The sequence below is a fragment of the Theropithecus gelada genome, chromosome 1 (assembly GCF_003255815.1).
Source record: "Theropithecus gelada isolate Dixy chromosome 1, Tgel_1.0, whole genome shotgun sequence".
Classification (NCBI taxonomy): domain Eukaryota; kingdom Metazoa; phylum Chordata; class Mammalia; order Primates; family Cercopithecidae; genus Theropithecus; species Theropithecus gelada.
The window spans coordinates 654,158-671,258 of record NC_037668.1 but is presented as its reverse complement, the minus strand read 5'-3'; the positions used below and the strand labels follow the sequence as shown (position 1 = coordinate 671,258).

Below are 17,101 nucleotides of genomic sequence, written 5' to 3'. Positions count from 1 at the left end.
AAATTCCAGTATATGTAATGTGGGAGGTATTATTTCTCTACATTAGGTGTTAATATAATGACTATTTCTTATCTTTTATTCAAAATTGAGCAAGTGTGCTTCAAGCAGATGCTAAACGTCTAATCTATTAATTTTCTTGTTTTTCTTGTTGTATTTTTTTCGATGCTTTACAAACAGCACTACTGAGAGCAGAATACAGATCCCATGAAAGGCTGATAGATACTCAGCCTTTTCTGTGGAATAGCCACACGTATGCGACACTTCCATGTCGCTAACCTGAGGTCACAGTAGGCCAGGGGTCCTTCTCATCTTTAGCCACATATTAGAGTCACATGGGAGCATTTTAAAACTACAGATGCTCAAACCACACCCCAGGCCATGTAAGTGAGAATCCCGAGGTGTGAGTTGAAGGGATTCATCTTAATTGAAATCTCACCAGTTGCTTATTACATGGCAGCAGGATTTAGAGATACTAAATGGACCAGCCCAATTTCCCATCATTTTCTTCCCTTTCCCCATTTATCTCATGATTGGCTTTGTTCCCAGTGGTTCCATGGATTGTAGCCTTCTCCCTGACAATTTCAGTTAAATCTCTCTCTTATCAATTGGGCTGGGCCAAAGCAAAAACTGTCATGTAGACAGATTCTTGTCTGTCATCTTGTGTATGCATAAAGCTGGTCCTATGGTCACTTTTCTCAATATTAATTCATAAAATGCTCTCTCATATGCACTGGCCTCAAGATGTATCTGACTTGCCCTTTAGACCCTTCACTGGACTTGTAGAAGTGGAAATGAGAATAAAAAGGAGAGAGGTTGCAATGGTGAACCTCATGATGTATGCAGTTTTGAAGTCCTGCCCTCTGCACGTGCTTTAGAACTGATGTCCCTTTAGAATGTCATAAGTGTTCTCCGGTTAACGTCAGCTCAAGTGAGTCCATGAGGTGAGAACACTGAGACCCTGGCAACTCGATCCACACTGACACTAGGCTGCACATCTGGGGCTAAAGACTAACCTGACTCCAGGCCAGTAGGGAACCCCCACCTGTGACTCTGGTTCTAATTTTGTTTCCTACGCGGGGCTCTTTGTGCGTAGTTTTAACACTTCTCATTCAGAGGAACAAGTGATGATTAAGAGTTGACTTAGTTGGATTTCTCAAAAGAGGACTCAAAAGGAAAATCTATGTGTAAATGATGTATTAAAGCAATGATTTCTGCAGAAAGAGGCAATGGAGCTGGGAACGAAGGGAGGAAAGTTAAATTTCCCAAGAGAGTGTGTGATTCCAGGCAAACGACCCTGTGTTCAGCAGCTTAAACTATGCACTTGGATGAGGACAAGGAGGCCTGGCTCTCCTGTGGCCATGAGAGGGACATTCAAGACACTAGAAGAAGGAATAGAGCAGAGTTCAGAGAGCAAAGAGGACATGAGGACAGAAAGGGCATGTCAGGGTTGGAGCCCGTGGGACACAGAGGTAAGACCAGACAGAGGTTAGAGCAGCTGTTGGAGAGAACAAACGGGTGAGAAAAAGCAGTGGGAGAATGAGCTGTCACCATAGACAAAGAAATAAGGAGTGCAGCTATCAGCCATAGACGTGATTACCTCTGCACCCTAAGCTTGCAGGCCAGGGAATCTGCATGCCAGTCTCCACTTGCTGAGCGGGAGTTTTCTTTTGATGATCTTCGGTTTCAGGACACTGGAGGCATGAATCTGGCCATTGACTTGACGCCCTTGTGTGTTGTCTGCTGAGCCTTCAAGTGCATCATCTCCCAGCTGGGGAGGGTTCTTCATCCCCAGGGAGGGCTCTAAAACCAGCTCTGAAAATAAAACCACAGCCAATGGGATCCACTGGCACCCACGATCTTACTGTGACTTTCTCTTCCACTCAGTGGACATCAAATCAGGAAAGTGGCCTTGGAAAAGAAAGTCCAAAGGGTGAGGGGAAGCCAATAGAGTCACTTTAATATTTTCTTTTTTCTTGATCTTTCCTACATTACTGAGCAATGGTAAGATTGCCAGGAGCCAAAGGCACTGCCAATTCACAAAAATATTCAAGAAACATAGGATTAAGAAACACAAATAGCTTCCAGGTAGATAAGGCAAAGGCAAGGAAATAACACTGTATGTAGGCTATGCTTTGGGGAGAGCAGAGATTACAAAAATCAAAGTTAAATCAGAGCTGGGTTCAAACAGGAGATGGGAATGGAAGGGTCTGGCAGGGTGGCAGCCCATGTGGCACCGAGGTGAGACCAGACAGAGGTGACAGCAGCTGGTGAGAGAAGAACTAGGAAGACTAAACCTAGAGAATTTACAAAAGATGTATCATTATATGATTTACTGCATATATATATGCACCGTAGATAGCATACACACCAGATATACATAGTCACACATAATAGGACAAATGATATAAATCTGTACATGTTAATTTAAAGAAATGCATGTATCTGTACATGTTAATTTAAAGAATAAATGTTATATAGGGATTTTGGAGAGATTGAATGTAACAGTGTCATCACTATTCTGGTCCATTCAAATTGGAAAAAAAATTAGAGACATGAGAAGAATGAGAAAGAAAAGGTGTGGGAGAAACAAATGACCTGGTAGACAGCAGGGAGAAATCACCAGGTGAAGCAAAATATTAATGAAACAAAAGGCATTCACTCTTTCTTCTTACCTGGGACCTGGTTCAGGCTCTGGACTCCAGGGAAAGTGAGCAACAGGGAGTGTGTCTGAGCCAGTGTGGTGAATCTTGGCTGGGGGTGTGAGAATCCATAGAGAAGCAAAGGAGAGTCCAGTGGGAAGAAATCAGTTTAAATAAGTTTTCACGGCATGTGTCAGGGACTGTGCATCCCCCGACACTCCCTGAGCGCCTTCCATGTGTCCTCTCCTCGGACCCAGATGGTGCTCGTTATCTCACCCAACCCTCCCTTCTCCTGAGGACGGGGTCCCCTCATTCCTCAGCTGAGGCCATCGCCTGACAGATGAGCACCAGGCAGCCCCAGGGGCTCCAGGAGGAGATACTGAGTGGGAAGAGAGTGAGAATGAACACGACCCAGGGTTTTAAGGAAATCTGAGCAGAAGTGGATCCCTGTGAGACAGAAACTGAGGACATGGCCGTGGACATGAGTGGAGAATTTAAACTAAATGGAATTTCATAAAAAACACTGATGTGAACACTTTCCATGTGAAAGTTGCCCTTTTATTTCAAAAAAAGCAGGAAAAAAGGAGAGGAAACTGGACATGTCAGGAGAGTGAGTGTGGGCCCAGGATTTACACTGTTACTCAATGTGCCTCATAGGTTGTTACTGAAAGTGCCTGATAGGGGAAAATTGGCTTCATGAGGGATGGGGAAGGACAGGAAGAAAACTGGCAGAGGAGTCTGTGTGAGAAAGGAGAGGAAGAGGGGCCCTAGAAAGCAGAGATCTTCATAACTGCTCTACCTCAGAGGAGACATCATCCGTGAAGTCACTTTCTAAGTGTAAATTTAGCTGAAAGATCTTAAAAGGATTAGATAACACCCATTCTTAAGTTTATTGGGTAATTCTTATGGAATCAAGCCCTTTGGAAATTATCATAATTAATATTCCCAACAATGATTGCAGGTAGATATAATTTTTCAGGTATCTCAGATGAGGGAACAGAGATGTAAATAGCAAAAAGACAAAAACCTTGGCCAAAGTCAACAAGCAGAAAGTGGCAAACCCAGAACCTGACAGCAGATTTGGTTCTAAGTTCCAGGCCTTTGCTCATCTCACTGGGTTGTAGCATCGTGAATTTCAGCTTGACCCTGAGGAAGCGTGGGAGGCCCCATTCTCTCCTCCACCCACAGCACTGTGACCACCAACACCTGGATTAGAGCTTCATGACTCCGTTTCCTTCCCTACCTTGGAAGTTCCGTTGGTTCCCAGAATCAGTGTTGGCTGCGAAACTGCAGGTGGTGGAGGAAAGGCCCCGCCTGGCCAAGCCATTCCCTTGATCCAGCTGTAGTCGCAGACAACTGGGCACCAGGGTGCTTGGCTCCAGCTGTGCCTGTGCAACCTGCACCTCTGACAGGTGGTGGCTCAAGTCTCCACTCCAAGTCCCTTGGGGACAGGCCGTCTTGGTGGGAGCTGAAAGGAGAAGGTGCTTCAGTAGGAATAATCTGAGTTTTCCCTTTGTTAAGCACGCCCAGAGCACCCATCCCCGATGTCTCTGCTGTCCGTAAAGCCACCCAGTGACCCACGCCACACAGACAGACATCATGTCAGTGCAGGCGACGTCACCTTTCCTGTCTGTGCCTGGGGACGCTGACATGGCAGGGTCCCAGGCTGGGGTGTCCCTGAAATGAAAAACCTTTGCTTCAGCCCAGAGGGCTTTGGATTGTCTAACAAGACCATCACGATTATTCTGTTATTATTCAATTCTTTCTTGTGACAAGAGGGAAAGTTCTAGAGAGGCCTCAGAGCACAGGAGAGGAGGAGCTGTTTTTCTTCACACACAGGGTTGTAAGAACAGGCCAAGAATTAGAGCTGCGAGGCTTTGAGAAAGAACCATGAGAAAGGGGGCTGGGAGGCTACAGACCAAACACTAACTGAGGCAAACTTTTATGGGTTCTGGGACACTTTGAATTTCCCGTTGACTATAATGGTTTGACCCTCAACCCACACATATCCATCCTATTGTCATATAGTGGGTGTCAGCAGACAGAGGCAATGTAGGAGAGGGACCAGTCCCTTCCTGGAAATTCAGGGGCCACAAGAGCCACAGATCAGCACGTGCGGTTCCTTAGGAAGGTAACAGAGGACACAATCCTCACATTACCCACTGCTCCAGTGGGGTTCGGGTGGCACCCCTTAAACAGATTCTTTCCATTTCCCCAGGGAGAGGAATACACATTCTGAGTGGACTAAGACTTCCAATGACTTCACAGCAGTCCAGGTTGGGCTCAGGATGGGGACGGGGCCTGCAGGGCCAGATCCATGTTGCTGTGGGGCTCCTCTCTCTCCTCCCCTCTCCACATCCTTGTTCTCTGCAAGGTTTTCTAAGTTTTCTTAAAAACGCCTCAGTGCCCTCAGCTCTAATATGCAAATACCACTGCCCACTTGGGAGTGTCCTTTGAGCCCGGAACAGGTTATAGCAGGACAGAGCTTGCTTGCAAAGGGGCAGGACATACAGCAGGTGCAAGGACAGTGTGTATTTTAATTGTTTCATGAATCACTGTGATTCTAGAAAGGCATTTGCTGTTTTGAAACTCAGGGAGAAATGCAAAATGGGAATGGGGATGGTCCCAGTATGAAAGGCACTTACTGACCAAAATAGAATAGAGGCCAACATCTTTGTTGCTCGTTTCTTTCTTTTTGTGTGTGTGCCTGTGTGTGTGTGAGTGTGAGTGTGTGTGACACAGGGTCTCACTTTGTTGCTGAGGCTGCAGTGCAGTGGTGCAATCGTGGCTCACTGCAGCCTCAACTAACCAGGCTCAGGTGACTCTTCTACCTCAGCCTCCCGAGAAGCTGGGACTACAGGTGTGTACCACCACGCCCTGCTAATTTTTTTGTAGAGACAGGGTTTTACCACGTTACCCATGCTGGTCTCAAACTCCTGAGCTCAGGCGATCCACCTCCTTGGCCTCCCAACATTCTGGAATTAAAGATGTGAATCACCACACCTGGCATTTTTGCTAATTTCATTACAACATAATCCAATTACTGAGGGACATCACAGAGTTACTTGCTCTTACTAGAAGATAATGTAATGGGTAAAATCCCCAACAATCCACATCAAATTCCCAGAATTGAAGTTATAAAAAAGAGAATGAGCAAGAAGAAATGAAAACTGGATTTTGTTTTTACACATCCTATGAAGCTGCTATCTCAAGGGGCACTTGCTCAGAGGAAGAGTTTTCTGGACGTCGTGGGGACAGGAACCACTTTGCTTTGCTCATCGGTTACGCCAGAACCTCATGAGGGACACTAGTTGTCGATGGTTTTCATGAGAATATAGCACTGAGACCAAAACTTGATTGAAACTAAAACCCACACATGGAGAAAACCACTGGAGCTCTGCAGAGGATGCAAGCCTGACACGCATAAAGGAAGGGACGCTGGACTGCGTCAGTGGAGGGAAGACCCCTCGGAGGAAGTAGAGCCGCAGTCCCCAACCTTTTTAGCACCAGGGTCTGGTTTCATGGAAGACAATTTTTCAGGGACCAGGGTAGGAGGGATGGTTTTAGGATGATTCAGGCACATTACATTTACTGTGCACTTTATTTCTACAAACATTACATTGTAATATATAATGAAACAATTATACAACTCACCGTAATGTAGGATCAGTGGGAGCCCTAAGCTCATTTTCCTGCAACTAGATGGTCTCATCTGGGGGTGACAGTCACTGGGAGACAGTGACAGATCATCAGGCATTAGATTCTCATAAGGAAAGCACAATCCAGATTCCTGGCATGTGCACTTCACAATAGGGTTCGAGCTCATGTGAGAATCTAATGCCCCTGCTGATCTGACAGGAGGTGGAATCCAGGCTGAAATGCTCTCCCAACGCTCACCTCCTGCTCTGTGGTCCAGTTCCTAACAGGTCATGGACCCATAATGACCCATGGCCTCAGGGCTAGGGATCCCTGAAGAAGAGAATCTAGCTTGGGACACAGGAATCATGAAACAGGCCTCCAAATAATCGGGAAAAACTCCCAGCATATCTGGATGGCCAGAGAAGAGATAAGGGCATGTAGTTAGCAACATAATTTCAGGAAAGACCGTTTCCCTATCTTAAAGAAGGAGGTCTGTTATATAAATTTCTTCAGCTAAGCTACTGTGGCCAAGACTTTGCAATAAGTCCTTACCACACCCCTCTCAGGCCTGTTTTGATAGCCACAGCCTACTCTTGTGAGAAGGAGCCAGGTGACAGAGGAGTCTCTTGGGACAGGAGAAGAGGAAGTTCTACCCAGTGGATGTCTGTGCTGAAAACTGGACCCAAGAGCCAGATTCAAAACAGGCTCAGTGTATACGGCCTGCCTGCAGAGGTGGTCTCTCTGAGCTGCACAAGTTGCAGAAACAAAACATACAGAGGCTGCCTGGGATGACAGTGGATCTTTGTGACCTCCAGGATGGAGTACTCACAGGCTATATCCAAAGCAGAGCAGGCAAGTTGATCCTCCAATGAGGACAAGGTGCTGCTATAAGGCTGGTGGCAGTCAGACAGGTCACGATGAACTAAAGGAGTCAAGTAAACTTCATCCACAGAGTCCTCTGGCATTTCCTGCTCCTTCACCTCTGGAAGCTCCTGGCTGAGCCTGGGGTAAAGAAGACAGAAGATAAACGCCAGAGAGAACCAACACCACTGCGCCCAGCTGGTTCTATAGGGAGGCCCTCAGGAAGGCCCAGAGGAAGCAAAGTACAGTCTCCTCAGGGAGATACAATCATCCTTCCCTGTCTCGAGAAGGAGACAGAGCGTGAGAGGCTTTGAGTGCACTGGGCAGGAAATGAGCTGGGGAGGAAGGAAATGGAGTGATCCCTGTGGGAAACTGTTGCATACATTTTCTTGAAATTAGCATCATTGGCCAAATGAATACAGACTCTTGAGTCTTCACAGAGTTCCTGTATCCTCAACATCTCTTGTTCTCAACATTGTAGCATGACATGCATTATTTTCATTAACTTTCCTGCTGTCAAATACTTGTAAACATGGCACTGTCTAATACTTGTAAACATGGTAATGCCAAAGAGGCAGACATCAAGTGTGCAACTCCACTTTAATCAAAAAGGACAGAAAAGGGGATTGCAGAAAATGTCTGTGACTGATCAGTTCAACAGAGTCAACTGAATGCAAATTAGTAGAATTGAAAAAAATTAATAAGAAGGAAATGCAAATATAGGTGTACAATGAAAAGAGTCAACCTTATGAATATGGCTATTTCATGGTTGGCTGAACAGATGGAACAGGTATATTCTGCATGCTCTGATTTTCCCTGCATCCGAGACTCCAGATATCTACAGTGAATTAACTGTCCATGATTCCTCAGAGTTACCTGGGGCACGGTGGGTCTTGATCTTCTAGCTCCTCTTGATCCTTTTCAATTTCTGCAAATAAATTCAGACAGAGACAGACACATTAAGCAGGTTCTCCTACACACACAAACAATCCACTGTGCAGTCCTAACATAGGAACATCAGTTTCCTCAGTGGGAGATCAGGACAGTGTGAGAGAAATATTCCAGGAGGCCTGAGGTCCTGTCATGAGAGAGATGCCTTGGTTTTCTTCCCTGAGCCTAGGAATGAAATCTCCCTGTTCTGGTAGATCATTATCCCAACATCAACTGTCCTGATTTTGTGAAAATAGTTATGCAATTTTTTCACACCAATTCAAGGCAAACACCTCAATTGCTTTCTAGAAGGAAAACTGCACTATTCAGCCTTCAGTCATCAAATACCCACATTGTTCATGGTGGCAAGGAGTTTATACACTGAAATTAGAATGAAGGAGAGAATATACAGACCCTCGAATCAAAATGAATCTTTGGTACTACAAAGAGACATTGGCATTTCGTGATATCTAGGAGTGACAAGGCCCAGTCTTGTTTCTAGACACATAACAAAAGCAAATGTACTGCTCACCTAAAACAGGCCAACATCAAGGACACAGAGAATGAGGCTAGGTTCTTTAAAACCTAGGTAATATCTTTAACGAAAAGTAGACAAAGATGCCACTGGCCTTGGGCTGGCATAGAATCTCAAAGGACATGGCTGGGGAAAGAAACTTGTAAGGAACATAATAGCTGGCAAGACGAATCTTATTCAGATTAAGAGGCCTGACAGATACCTGTTGGGCATGTGCTGCGTAGGTTGGTGTGAATTTGTCAATGTCGTGACAGTGGGCCAGGGTGACACAGGCCTGGTCTGAGATGAGGAAGAGAGCAGAGCTCACTGACCCACCCCATGTCTGTGCTTCCAACTTGATTTTTGATTCTGATGCAAATCATCCTGTGTCTCTGAGTCATGCCCACCCCAATGACACGTCTCAGTCCAGCCAGGGGTGCAAGGATTATGGAGTCTACCTGAGACACCAGTTGGAGATTTATCATGTTCACAATGGAGTACTCACTGTCTACAGGAGCCAAGCTGACTTGCTTGTCTTCAAAACAGTATGAAGTGCTCCCATAAGGGCGATTGGAGTGAGGTAGGTCAGGAAGGATGGAAGGAGTAAAGCAGCATCCATCCAGTGACTCCTGGGGGACTTCATGCTTGTCCACCCTCAGCGGTCCCCTGCTGAGCCTGTAAGGTAGGAAGGAGTAAGGATTAATCCAAGGAGTTTCAGCGCCCAGCTGGCTTCACGTGAGGCAGGAGGCAGTGATGGCAGAAACAAATGGGGCAGCCCATTAAAGAGTTCAATATTCTCCTCTTCTTGGTGGGTCACAGTGTGGTTGCCATGGGGTGGGTTGCAATACAGAGAGAGGGAAAGAGAGATGAGAGAGAGAGAAAGAAGCATCAGGAGCTCAGCGAAGTGGCCAGATCACGATTTTCTGAGGAAGGAGACTGAGTCTCTCTGTATGGTGCAGTCATGACTTACTGAATATCCTGTTCCATAATGGTGGCTTCATTCCATTCTTTTAAATGGTGTTAAATTTCATGTGTAGTGACCAATTAAACATAGCTTTTGAGGCATAATAATATCCCCGAAATCTCATGCCATGAAGTCCTTCTTCTCTCATTACTATGTGTGGTATAATAATAATCTTTTTCTACCTAATTTCCTTACCTTGAAATGCTTAGCACTGTGTTAATGCAAAACAGCAGAAAGCAGATATGAATCTCAGGCTGGTTGAAAACATAAGAAGAGATAGCTGCTTTACAGAAATCTCTGGGACTGATTAATTGTTCACAAGATCAACTGGTTTTATGTACTGAACCTGAGAAGTTAATACAAAATGGCCAACAATGCAAGTATCACAATGAAAATGTAAAACATGGTTAGAAAGGATCATTTCTGGTTGGCTGAAGGGATGAATTAGGTATATTCAGGACTTTCCGGTTTTCTGGGGATATGAGTTCCACAGGTGTCACCCTGAATTGAGAGCCCCGATTTTTTTTAATTACCTGGGATCAACTGTTTCTTTTCCTTTCACCTCTTCAAGATTATTTTGCTTTTCTGCAAGTAAATTAAGAGAAGACCAGTCACATGAACTTGATTCCATTCATACATGCACAACCCTGTGTCCAAATCTACCTAGGGGCATAAATATACTCGGTGTGATAACAGGCTATTGTGAGAGAAATTTTCCAGGAGGCTCAGGGTGAGCCTTGTGAGAAGTCACTAGGTTTGCTTTCCTGAGCCATGGAGCAAATCTCCCTGATATGACAGGTCATCATCACAGTCCCTTCTGTCCTGAGTCACAGCAAAATGTTAACCATATCCTATTTACTAACAGATCCTGGAGATCTACTTAAATGCTTCCTAGCAGGTTACTGCAGTATTCAGCATGTTTCCTTCAGATAAGCTGTTTTCGGTGTTTTTGTAGAATGTACATTTAGAGGGACAGATTAAATCAAATGAATCTCTAACGCTACATGGATACATTGGCCTTTCATGTGGCAGGGAGTTCCAGGGCCCAGCCTCCTTTCAGAAACATACAAAATCTAATAGTGGTGTTATGTTCTGGTACTCAGAGACCTCTTAGCTAAGAGAAGCCTGCTAAAAGGGGAGGGAGTCTAGCCTGAGAGAAGTGAACGAGGGTAATGACAGCTCCAAGGATATAGATAAGGCTGCCAGTGGCCTTGGACAGGCAGAGAAACTCAGGTTGTTTGGGAGGGAAAATTAAAAGTTTTCATGTGAGATGACAGATTAAATCTAAATCAGGAGGACTAGTGGTTACATCCTGCACCCAGGCTGCAGAGGTGGGTATGAATTTGTCAGGTCAACTTTGGGTACAGTGATTTGACAATGGGGCAAAGATGAAGGACAATGTGTGGTTGTGGAGGAGGATGGAGCACAACTCTGACTCCTAGGATGCCTTCCTTCAAAATCCTAAAGCCTGGTTCTAACCAGTGTATAAGCATCGTGTCTTCCTGAAGGTATGTCATCTCTCATTATGGACAGATTGTGTGGTGGAAAGAATAGGGAGCCTACCTAGGAAGCCAAGTGAGGTCTCATCCCATTTGGAATTGGAGTAATCCCTGGCAACATCCTGAACAGAGCAAACTTTCTCTTCATCCAGTGCCAAGAAAGTGACTTCATGATGCAGGTAAGAGTTGGACATGTCACAGTGTCTAGAATGAGAAAAAACACATTCCTCTGGTAAGTCCTTCAGGACTCCCTTCTCTTCAGAATCCTGCAGCTTCCTGATGAGCCAGGTAGGATAGGAAAGACAGCCGATTAGATCAAGACAGACTCAGCACCACAGCATGTCATGTGATTTGATGGGACACAAAGGGAGTGGTCACAGAAAGCAAAGGGGGAGTTTCCTCCAAGAGAGAAAACCCATCCTTCTAAATGTGGGGTGGATATGACTGCCCTGGGGACAGAGCAAACACAAGCAGCAGGTGCTCAGTGCACTTGCCACAAACGAGCTGCTGCAGGAGACCGAGACTCTCCCTGTAAACTAGCAGCATGACTTGCAGCAGAGAGATCTAACACGGGGCTTCACTTCCTTCACACAAATGGCGTTGACATTTACATGCAGCATCCAAGTGAACAGAGCTCTTGAGGCATTCCAGACTCACAGATGCTGTTTTTATGGTCCCCCTTTTTCAATATTTTGATATCGTATGAATTTTTTTTTTTTAATTTTCTGTCTTGCAAACTAAGTAGTTGCCAACATGCTGACACAAAACACTCAGAAAGCAGATATGCATCTTACTCTGGATTAACCACATGGGAGACCACAGGTGAGATCAGGAAATCCGTGAATTTAGTCAGTTCACCTGGCTCAACTGATTGTCGGTTCCCATGCTTGAGATGGATTAAGAAATTGAAACCTATTCAAGTACCACAATAAAGAAGATAACATTGTGAAAGGGGTAATTTGCAGTTGGATGAATGGATGAGACAATTCTGTTCATCACTTCCTATTTTCCCTGGATCCGTGGTGTCCAGGTGTCACTACTGAACCAACAGCCCACAAATCCACAGTTACCTGGGGGGCACTGGCGCTTTCCCCTCCTCTTCCTCATGATCATTTTGATTTTCTGTAAACAAATTCAGAAGAGCAGGTCACAGTAAGGAAATCACACTTCACAAGAAGAAATCAGTGCCCCATCAAGGCACAAGAACATAAATATCCTCAGTGTAAGAATGTGACATTTTGACAGGAAGGTTCTAAGGCGCCCTACATTAAGTCTTGTCAGAAGTCGATAAGCCGCCTTTCCATACCCATGGAGCAAAATCTCCCTCATCTGGTAGATCATAATCACCTCTCCTCTGACATAAGTCTGTGCCGACAGTTAAACAAACTTTTCTCACAAGAATTCAAAAATGGCCCTAACTACTCTCCAGAAGTGTTGTTGCAATACCGATTTATCTCATCATATATCATGGTCAGTGAACGGTTCAAGAAATTTATATAGGAGACTGAACTGATGGATAAATTCCAACAACCCTTGCAGAAAAGAGAGTGTGGTGCTACACAGAAACACTGGCCACTCATGGGGTGATGAACTTAGGGCCCAGCCTTATTTAGGGAAACTTCTAAGCAAGATAAAGGTAGCAGTGTTTATGTCCTGCTTTCAAGGTGGCTGCTTAGCTGGGACAAACTGATTTAAAGGAGACCAAGGCTGGGGCTGAGAACAGTGAATCCAGAGAAACAACATCTCCAAATACACAGGCAAGACTGCCAGTGGCCTGTGACAGGCATAGAAAGTCCAGGTACATTGTTCAAGGACACTAATCATTATTGCATGTGACAAGAGACATAGGAACTGAACCAGGAGACCTGATAGCAACCTCCTGTACACAGATGGCTATGACTTTGTCACACCTGCCTGTGGTCCAACATGCTGACATTGGGGCCAGGAAGACAAAGTCATGCCATGGGACAAGGAGTAGAGGAAAGTTCTCTGACCCTTGGATGGCTGTGTGCAATATTCCCTCATAGTTTCTTTCTTTACTTTTATCCATTTATTTCTTCATTTCTTTCTATCTTTCTCTTTCTTTTCTTTTTCTTTCTCTCTCTCTCTCTCTTCCTTCCTTCCTTCCTTCCTTCCTTCCTTCCTTCCTTCCTTCCTTCCTTCCTTCCTTCCTTCCTTCCTTCCTTTCTCTCTTTTTCTTTCTTTCTTTCTCTCTCTCTGCCTTTCTTTCTTCCTTTCTCTCTTTCTTTCTTTTTTTAATTGATGCAGAGTCTCTGTCTGTCACTCAGGCTGGAGTGCAGTGGTACAATTATGGCTCACTGCAGCCTCTACCTCCTGGGTTCAGGTGACTCCCCTGTCAGCCACCCGGGTAGTTGCAATGACAGGCACGCACCACCATGCCTGGCTAATTTTTCATATTATGTGTAAAGATGGGTTTCACCACATTTCCCAAGCTGGTCTTGAACTCCTGAACTTAAGTGACCCACCCACCTAGGCCTTGCAAAGTGCTGGGATTACAGCCATGAGCCACTGCACCCGGCTCTGTCTTAGTATGTAAATCAAACCAATATGTATGTATGCAGCCTGTCCTCAGAATTGATCTTCCTCAACCTAGACAGAGGCAGGAGGGACAAAGAATAGAGAGGCTACCTGGGAGAATGTTTAGAGCTTCCTTCTCTTCATCATGAGAGGGTTCATTCTCTACAACCAGAGCAGAGTCGACTTTGTCTTCCTCAGATGTGATTTTGTTGCTCCTGTGAGGCTGGTTGGAGTCAGATGGGTCGTGACTATTTGAACAAGTGACAGCACATTCCTCCAGTGAGTCCTGAGGGACTTCCTTTCCTTCAGCCATCTGCACCTCCCTGATGAGCCTGGTGGGATAGAAATGACAGAAAATTAAACCAAAAGACATAGGACCCTAGGAAGTCCTACTGGTTTTGACAGGAGGCATAAGAGAGTGGTCTCAGAAAGCAAAGGGGAGTTTCCCTTTAAGAAGGAACAGACAATCCTCTCCTCTCTGCAACAGAGCAGAGAAAATCAGAGAGGAAACAGCAACTAGAGATCATTGCACTGGGTAGATAGGAGCTGAGGAAGGAGACTCAGCTCTCTCTGTATGGTACAGTCTTGAGAGCACACACAGAGACTAAAAACAGCTGCCACATGGTGTGTCTAAGCTGGGTTGTAGTTAACATATGGTGACCACGGGATTGCAGGTGTTTGAGCCATTGTAGACTCCAGAGATGGTGTGGCTTCTAAGATTTTTTTTAATTTATATATTGTGCCGTGAAATGTAAACTTTTTGTCTAGGTGCTTTTCTTTGTGTTCAACTTTGCTAGGTACTTCCTAATTCCTCTGCTTGTTGCCTCTCTGTTATTTATCTTTCCTTAAAAGAACATAAAGTCTGCCATGTAGAAAGCAGCTTTGCACCTCCTCCTGGCTTTCACTGCAGGGGAGAACAGGTCTCCTCTGTGTGTGCAGGAAGTCCCTTGGGCTGTGAGTTCATCTAGGGTCATGCTTACGGGTACCATGAAGACAATGGACAAACATGTTAACAGGGCTATTTCCTTGTTGGGTGAATGCATGGAATCAGTGGACTCTGCAGCTTTCTTATCCTGCATCTGGAATCTGTGACTACCTTCACCCGCCTTGTGTTCTTTCTGAGACCCTTTTCATATTTTACCACCCATTACCTGCTCCTAATTATTCAGTGTTACCTGGGAGCAGGTGATTCCTGTACTTTCTCAACCTCCTCATCTTTCTCATCTTCATCCTCATCTTCATCAGTTTCTGCAAATACAGAAGTGTCCATTCAGATATTTCCCACTTCACCTATGCAAGCACAGTGAGCCCTATGTGCATGGAGACATGAACATCTATATATATGGGTCTGCACTGTACTGAAAGCTCTCATGTTTTATCTCTAACAAAATGCCCTGGAATGGTTTCCTGATCCGTAACGCAATCGTTTCTGATCTTGGGGGTGACCATCAAGATGTGGCCAAATATTGAAAAGATGTTTCCTCTTCACATCACTGCAGGCTTGTCCAGTCTCTCTTTGAACTTCAGCAGCTGTCTCCCCAGTCCTCCCACAGATGTGATTCCCAGGCACAGGCTCTGTGTCCTGTCACAGCTCGCATTTAGAACCTGTATCTTTCTCTTAGAACAGGACAAACAGCCTTGTCCCACAATACTCCGTACATCAGGGACTTCATGGGCCCCCTACGTGGCTTCGATTGTGTTATCCAGGGACACTGTCTCCATGGGGAGTGCTCCAGCCTCAACCACTTCCTACCACCAAATGCCAGCACTTCAAGAGCCTTCTCCAACAGCACACAGCGAGGGGCTTTATCTCATTGTGCAATATAGTCATAAGTGTTCCCATATTTGAATGCCAGAGACAATTTGTTTGCCTTTACAGATTTAGCGACAGAAACCCAGGAAGGATAAATTAATCAGTTGGGCACAATTGCTAAAGACATTACTGAAGATAGAGCCTGGGAACCTTCACTCTTAGTCCGGGTCTCTTTTCACTCTAACAAGCTGCCTCCTGTCACAGCCTCCTTCCAGTCCTTTAAAACTGGACGAATGCTGCCTCTTGCTCCAAAGACCACGTTCCATCAAGAAAGGAGGAGACATTTGCAATACTGTGACCTCCAACCCAATGGGTTTCCCATCTCTATTCCTACCCAGGAAGTCCTGATCATGTCATGCCCACAGATGTTTACTGGAAAGATACACTATCCATAAAATTGTCATTGTGGAGGTGTGGAGGTCTGGGGACTTTCATAAGCCTAGAGCTGTGTGTTATCAGGGCCTGTGGCCACCTCACCTGGACTGAGCTTGTGGAGAAGGCGCTCTGCCAGCCGGCGCCCCTCAGCCAGCTGCTCTCGGAGGTCCTGACCCTGGAACTTGTCAAGGTCATCAGGAGCGAGGAGGGCCTTGAAATGCTGATTCAGTGAACGGGAGGCATCTCTCCCTTCCTGTAACTTCTCCCGTAACTGGGTCAGCTCTCGTGCCTGAGAGTGAACCAGGGCTTTATATTGCCTAAGGTGAGATAGTAGAGAACATTTAATAACGGAAAGGGATGAGTGATCAGTTCTAACATTGCAACAGAGGTTTCTGTGAGAATGTCCTCAAGGAGCTTTCCAAGCAGAAGGTCAGCACATATTTGGGGAAATGTCTTTGTCAAGGAGAAAAATACAATATTAATAAAATATATATATATTTAAGTTATACATATGTATATATTTTTAAAGGCTTCTTCTACATAAGAGAGTGCTCCTGTAAGATCCTCGATGATGTTCCATTGATCTTTCTTTTCTGTAAACAAAAGCTGGTGTCTTCCTAGATCAGTTCCAAATGGATGTCCTTTCAGTTCCTCACTTTGGCCATGGACATTGCTAAATGGAAATTCACACAGTGCATCTTACAGTGACTTGAACTAAAGCCATGCTCAGAAATGTGACCAGCTGCAAATGGGGTGGATTTGAAAGATGTAGGAAGAAAAAAATGACAGGGTTAAGAAGGCAAGATTGATTGAACGAATGACATGTGGCAGTCAGTCAGGAGGTGATTCTAACTAAGAGTAAATGGGGTGGTGATCACACACCATTTTAGTGTGCTAAATGCTGCTGGGTGGTTCACTTTCTTTTGATTAACTTTGGTTATGCAAATTTCACCTCAAGAATTCCTTGTTTTAAAAAGAGAAAACAAGGTTCAAGAAACAACTGCAACCCATAACTTACTAAGATGACTGTTCTCTGCTTTATAAATGTTTGTGTGACATGTGCCTGCCATGTAAATGCCTGCCCTTGTCCTGGCCCAGCTTAGCTCTTAGTTCTCCCAGCTGAGTTGCTGCACTTCAGAGATTCACACCCCTGCCCATCTGCCTGCCCCCAATGGGGCCTACTCACCCGAGCTCCTCAGCTTGTCTGAGCTTCTCTGCCAGCTTCTCCACGAACTGCAGTTCATCCCTCAGCACAGAGTCTATGATGTCTTTGTACTCTTCACACTCTGAGAAAAGACAGACACACCTGCCTCAGTGCAAGGCTGGACA

General features: G+C 45.2%; 1 protein-coding gene across 1 annotated transcript in view; it reads right to left on the bottom strand.

The window, feature by feature from the left end:
- Window positions 1–1,606: 1,606 nt before the first annotated feature.
- LOC112628439 (neuroblastoma breakpoint family member 4-like) overlaps window positions 1,607–17,101 on the bottom strand; it is a 29,195-nt gene continuing 13,700 nt past the window's right edge. The window contains exons 3-15 of the mRNA XM_025391163.1: window positions 16,959–17,058; window positions 15,875–16,089; window positions 14,760–14,832; window positions 13,696–13,907; window positions 12,118–12,168; window positions 11,841–11,928; window positions 11,111–11,250; window positions 10,081–10,132; window positions 9,089–9,258; window positions 8,016–8,067; window positions 7,108–7,280; window positions 3,883–4,107; window positions 1,607–1,812 (exon numbers count right to left, since the gene is read on the bottom strand). Coding sequence (XP_025246948.1) covers window positions 1,607–1,812; window positions 3,883–4,107; window positions 7,108–7,280; window positions 8,016–8,067; window positions 9,089–9,258; window positions 10,081–10,132; window positions 11,111–11,250; window positions 11,841–11,928; window positions 12,118–12,168; window positions 13,696–13,907; window positions 14,760–14,832; window positions 15,875–16,089; window positions 16,959–17,058 — 1,757 coding nt within the window. The remainder of the gene's footprint in view (window positions 1,813–3,882; window positions 4,108–7,107; window positions 7,281–8,015; window positions 8,068–9,088; window positions 9,259–10,080; window positions 10,133–11,110; window positions 11,251–11,840; window positions 11,929–12,117; window positions 12,169–13,695; window positions 13,908–14,759; window positions 14,833–15,874; window positions 16,090–16,958; window positions 17,059–17,101) is intronic.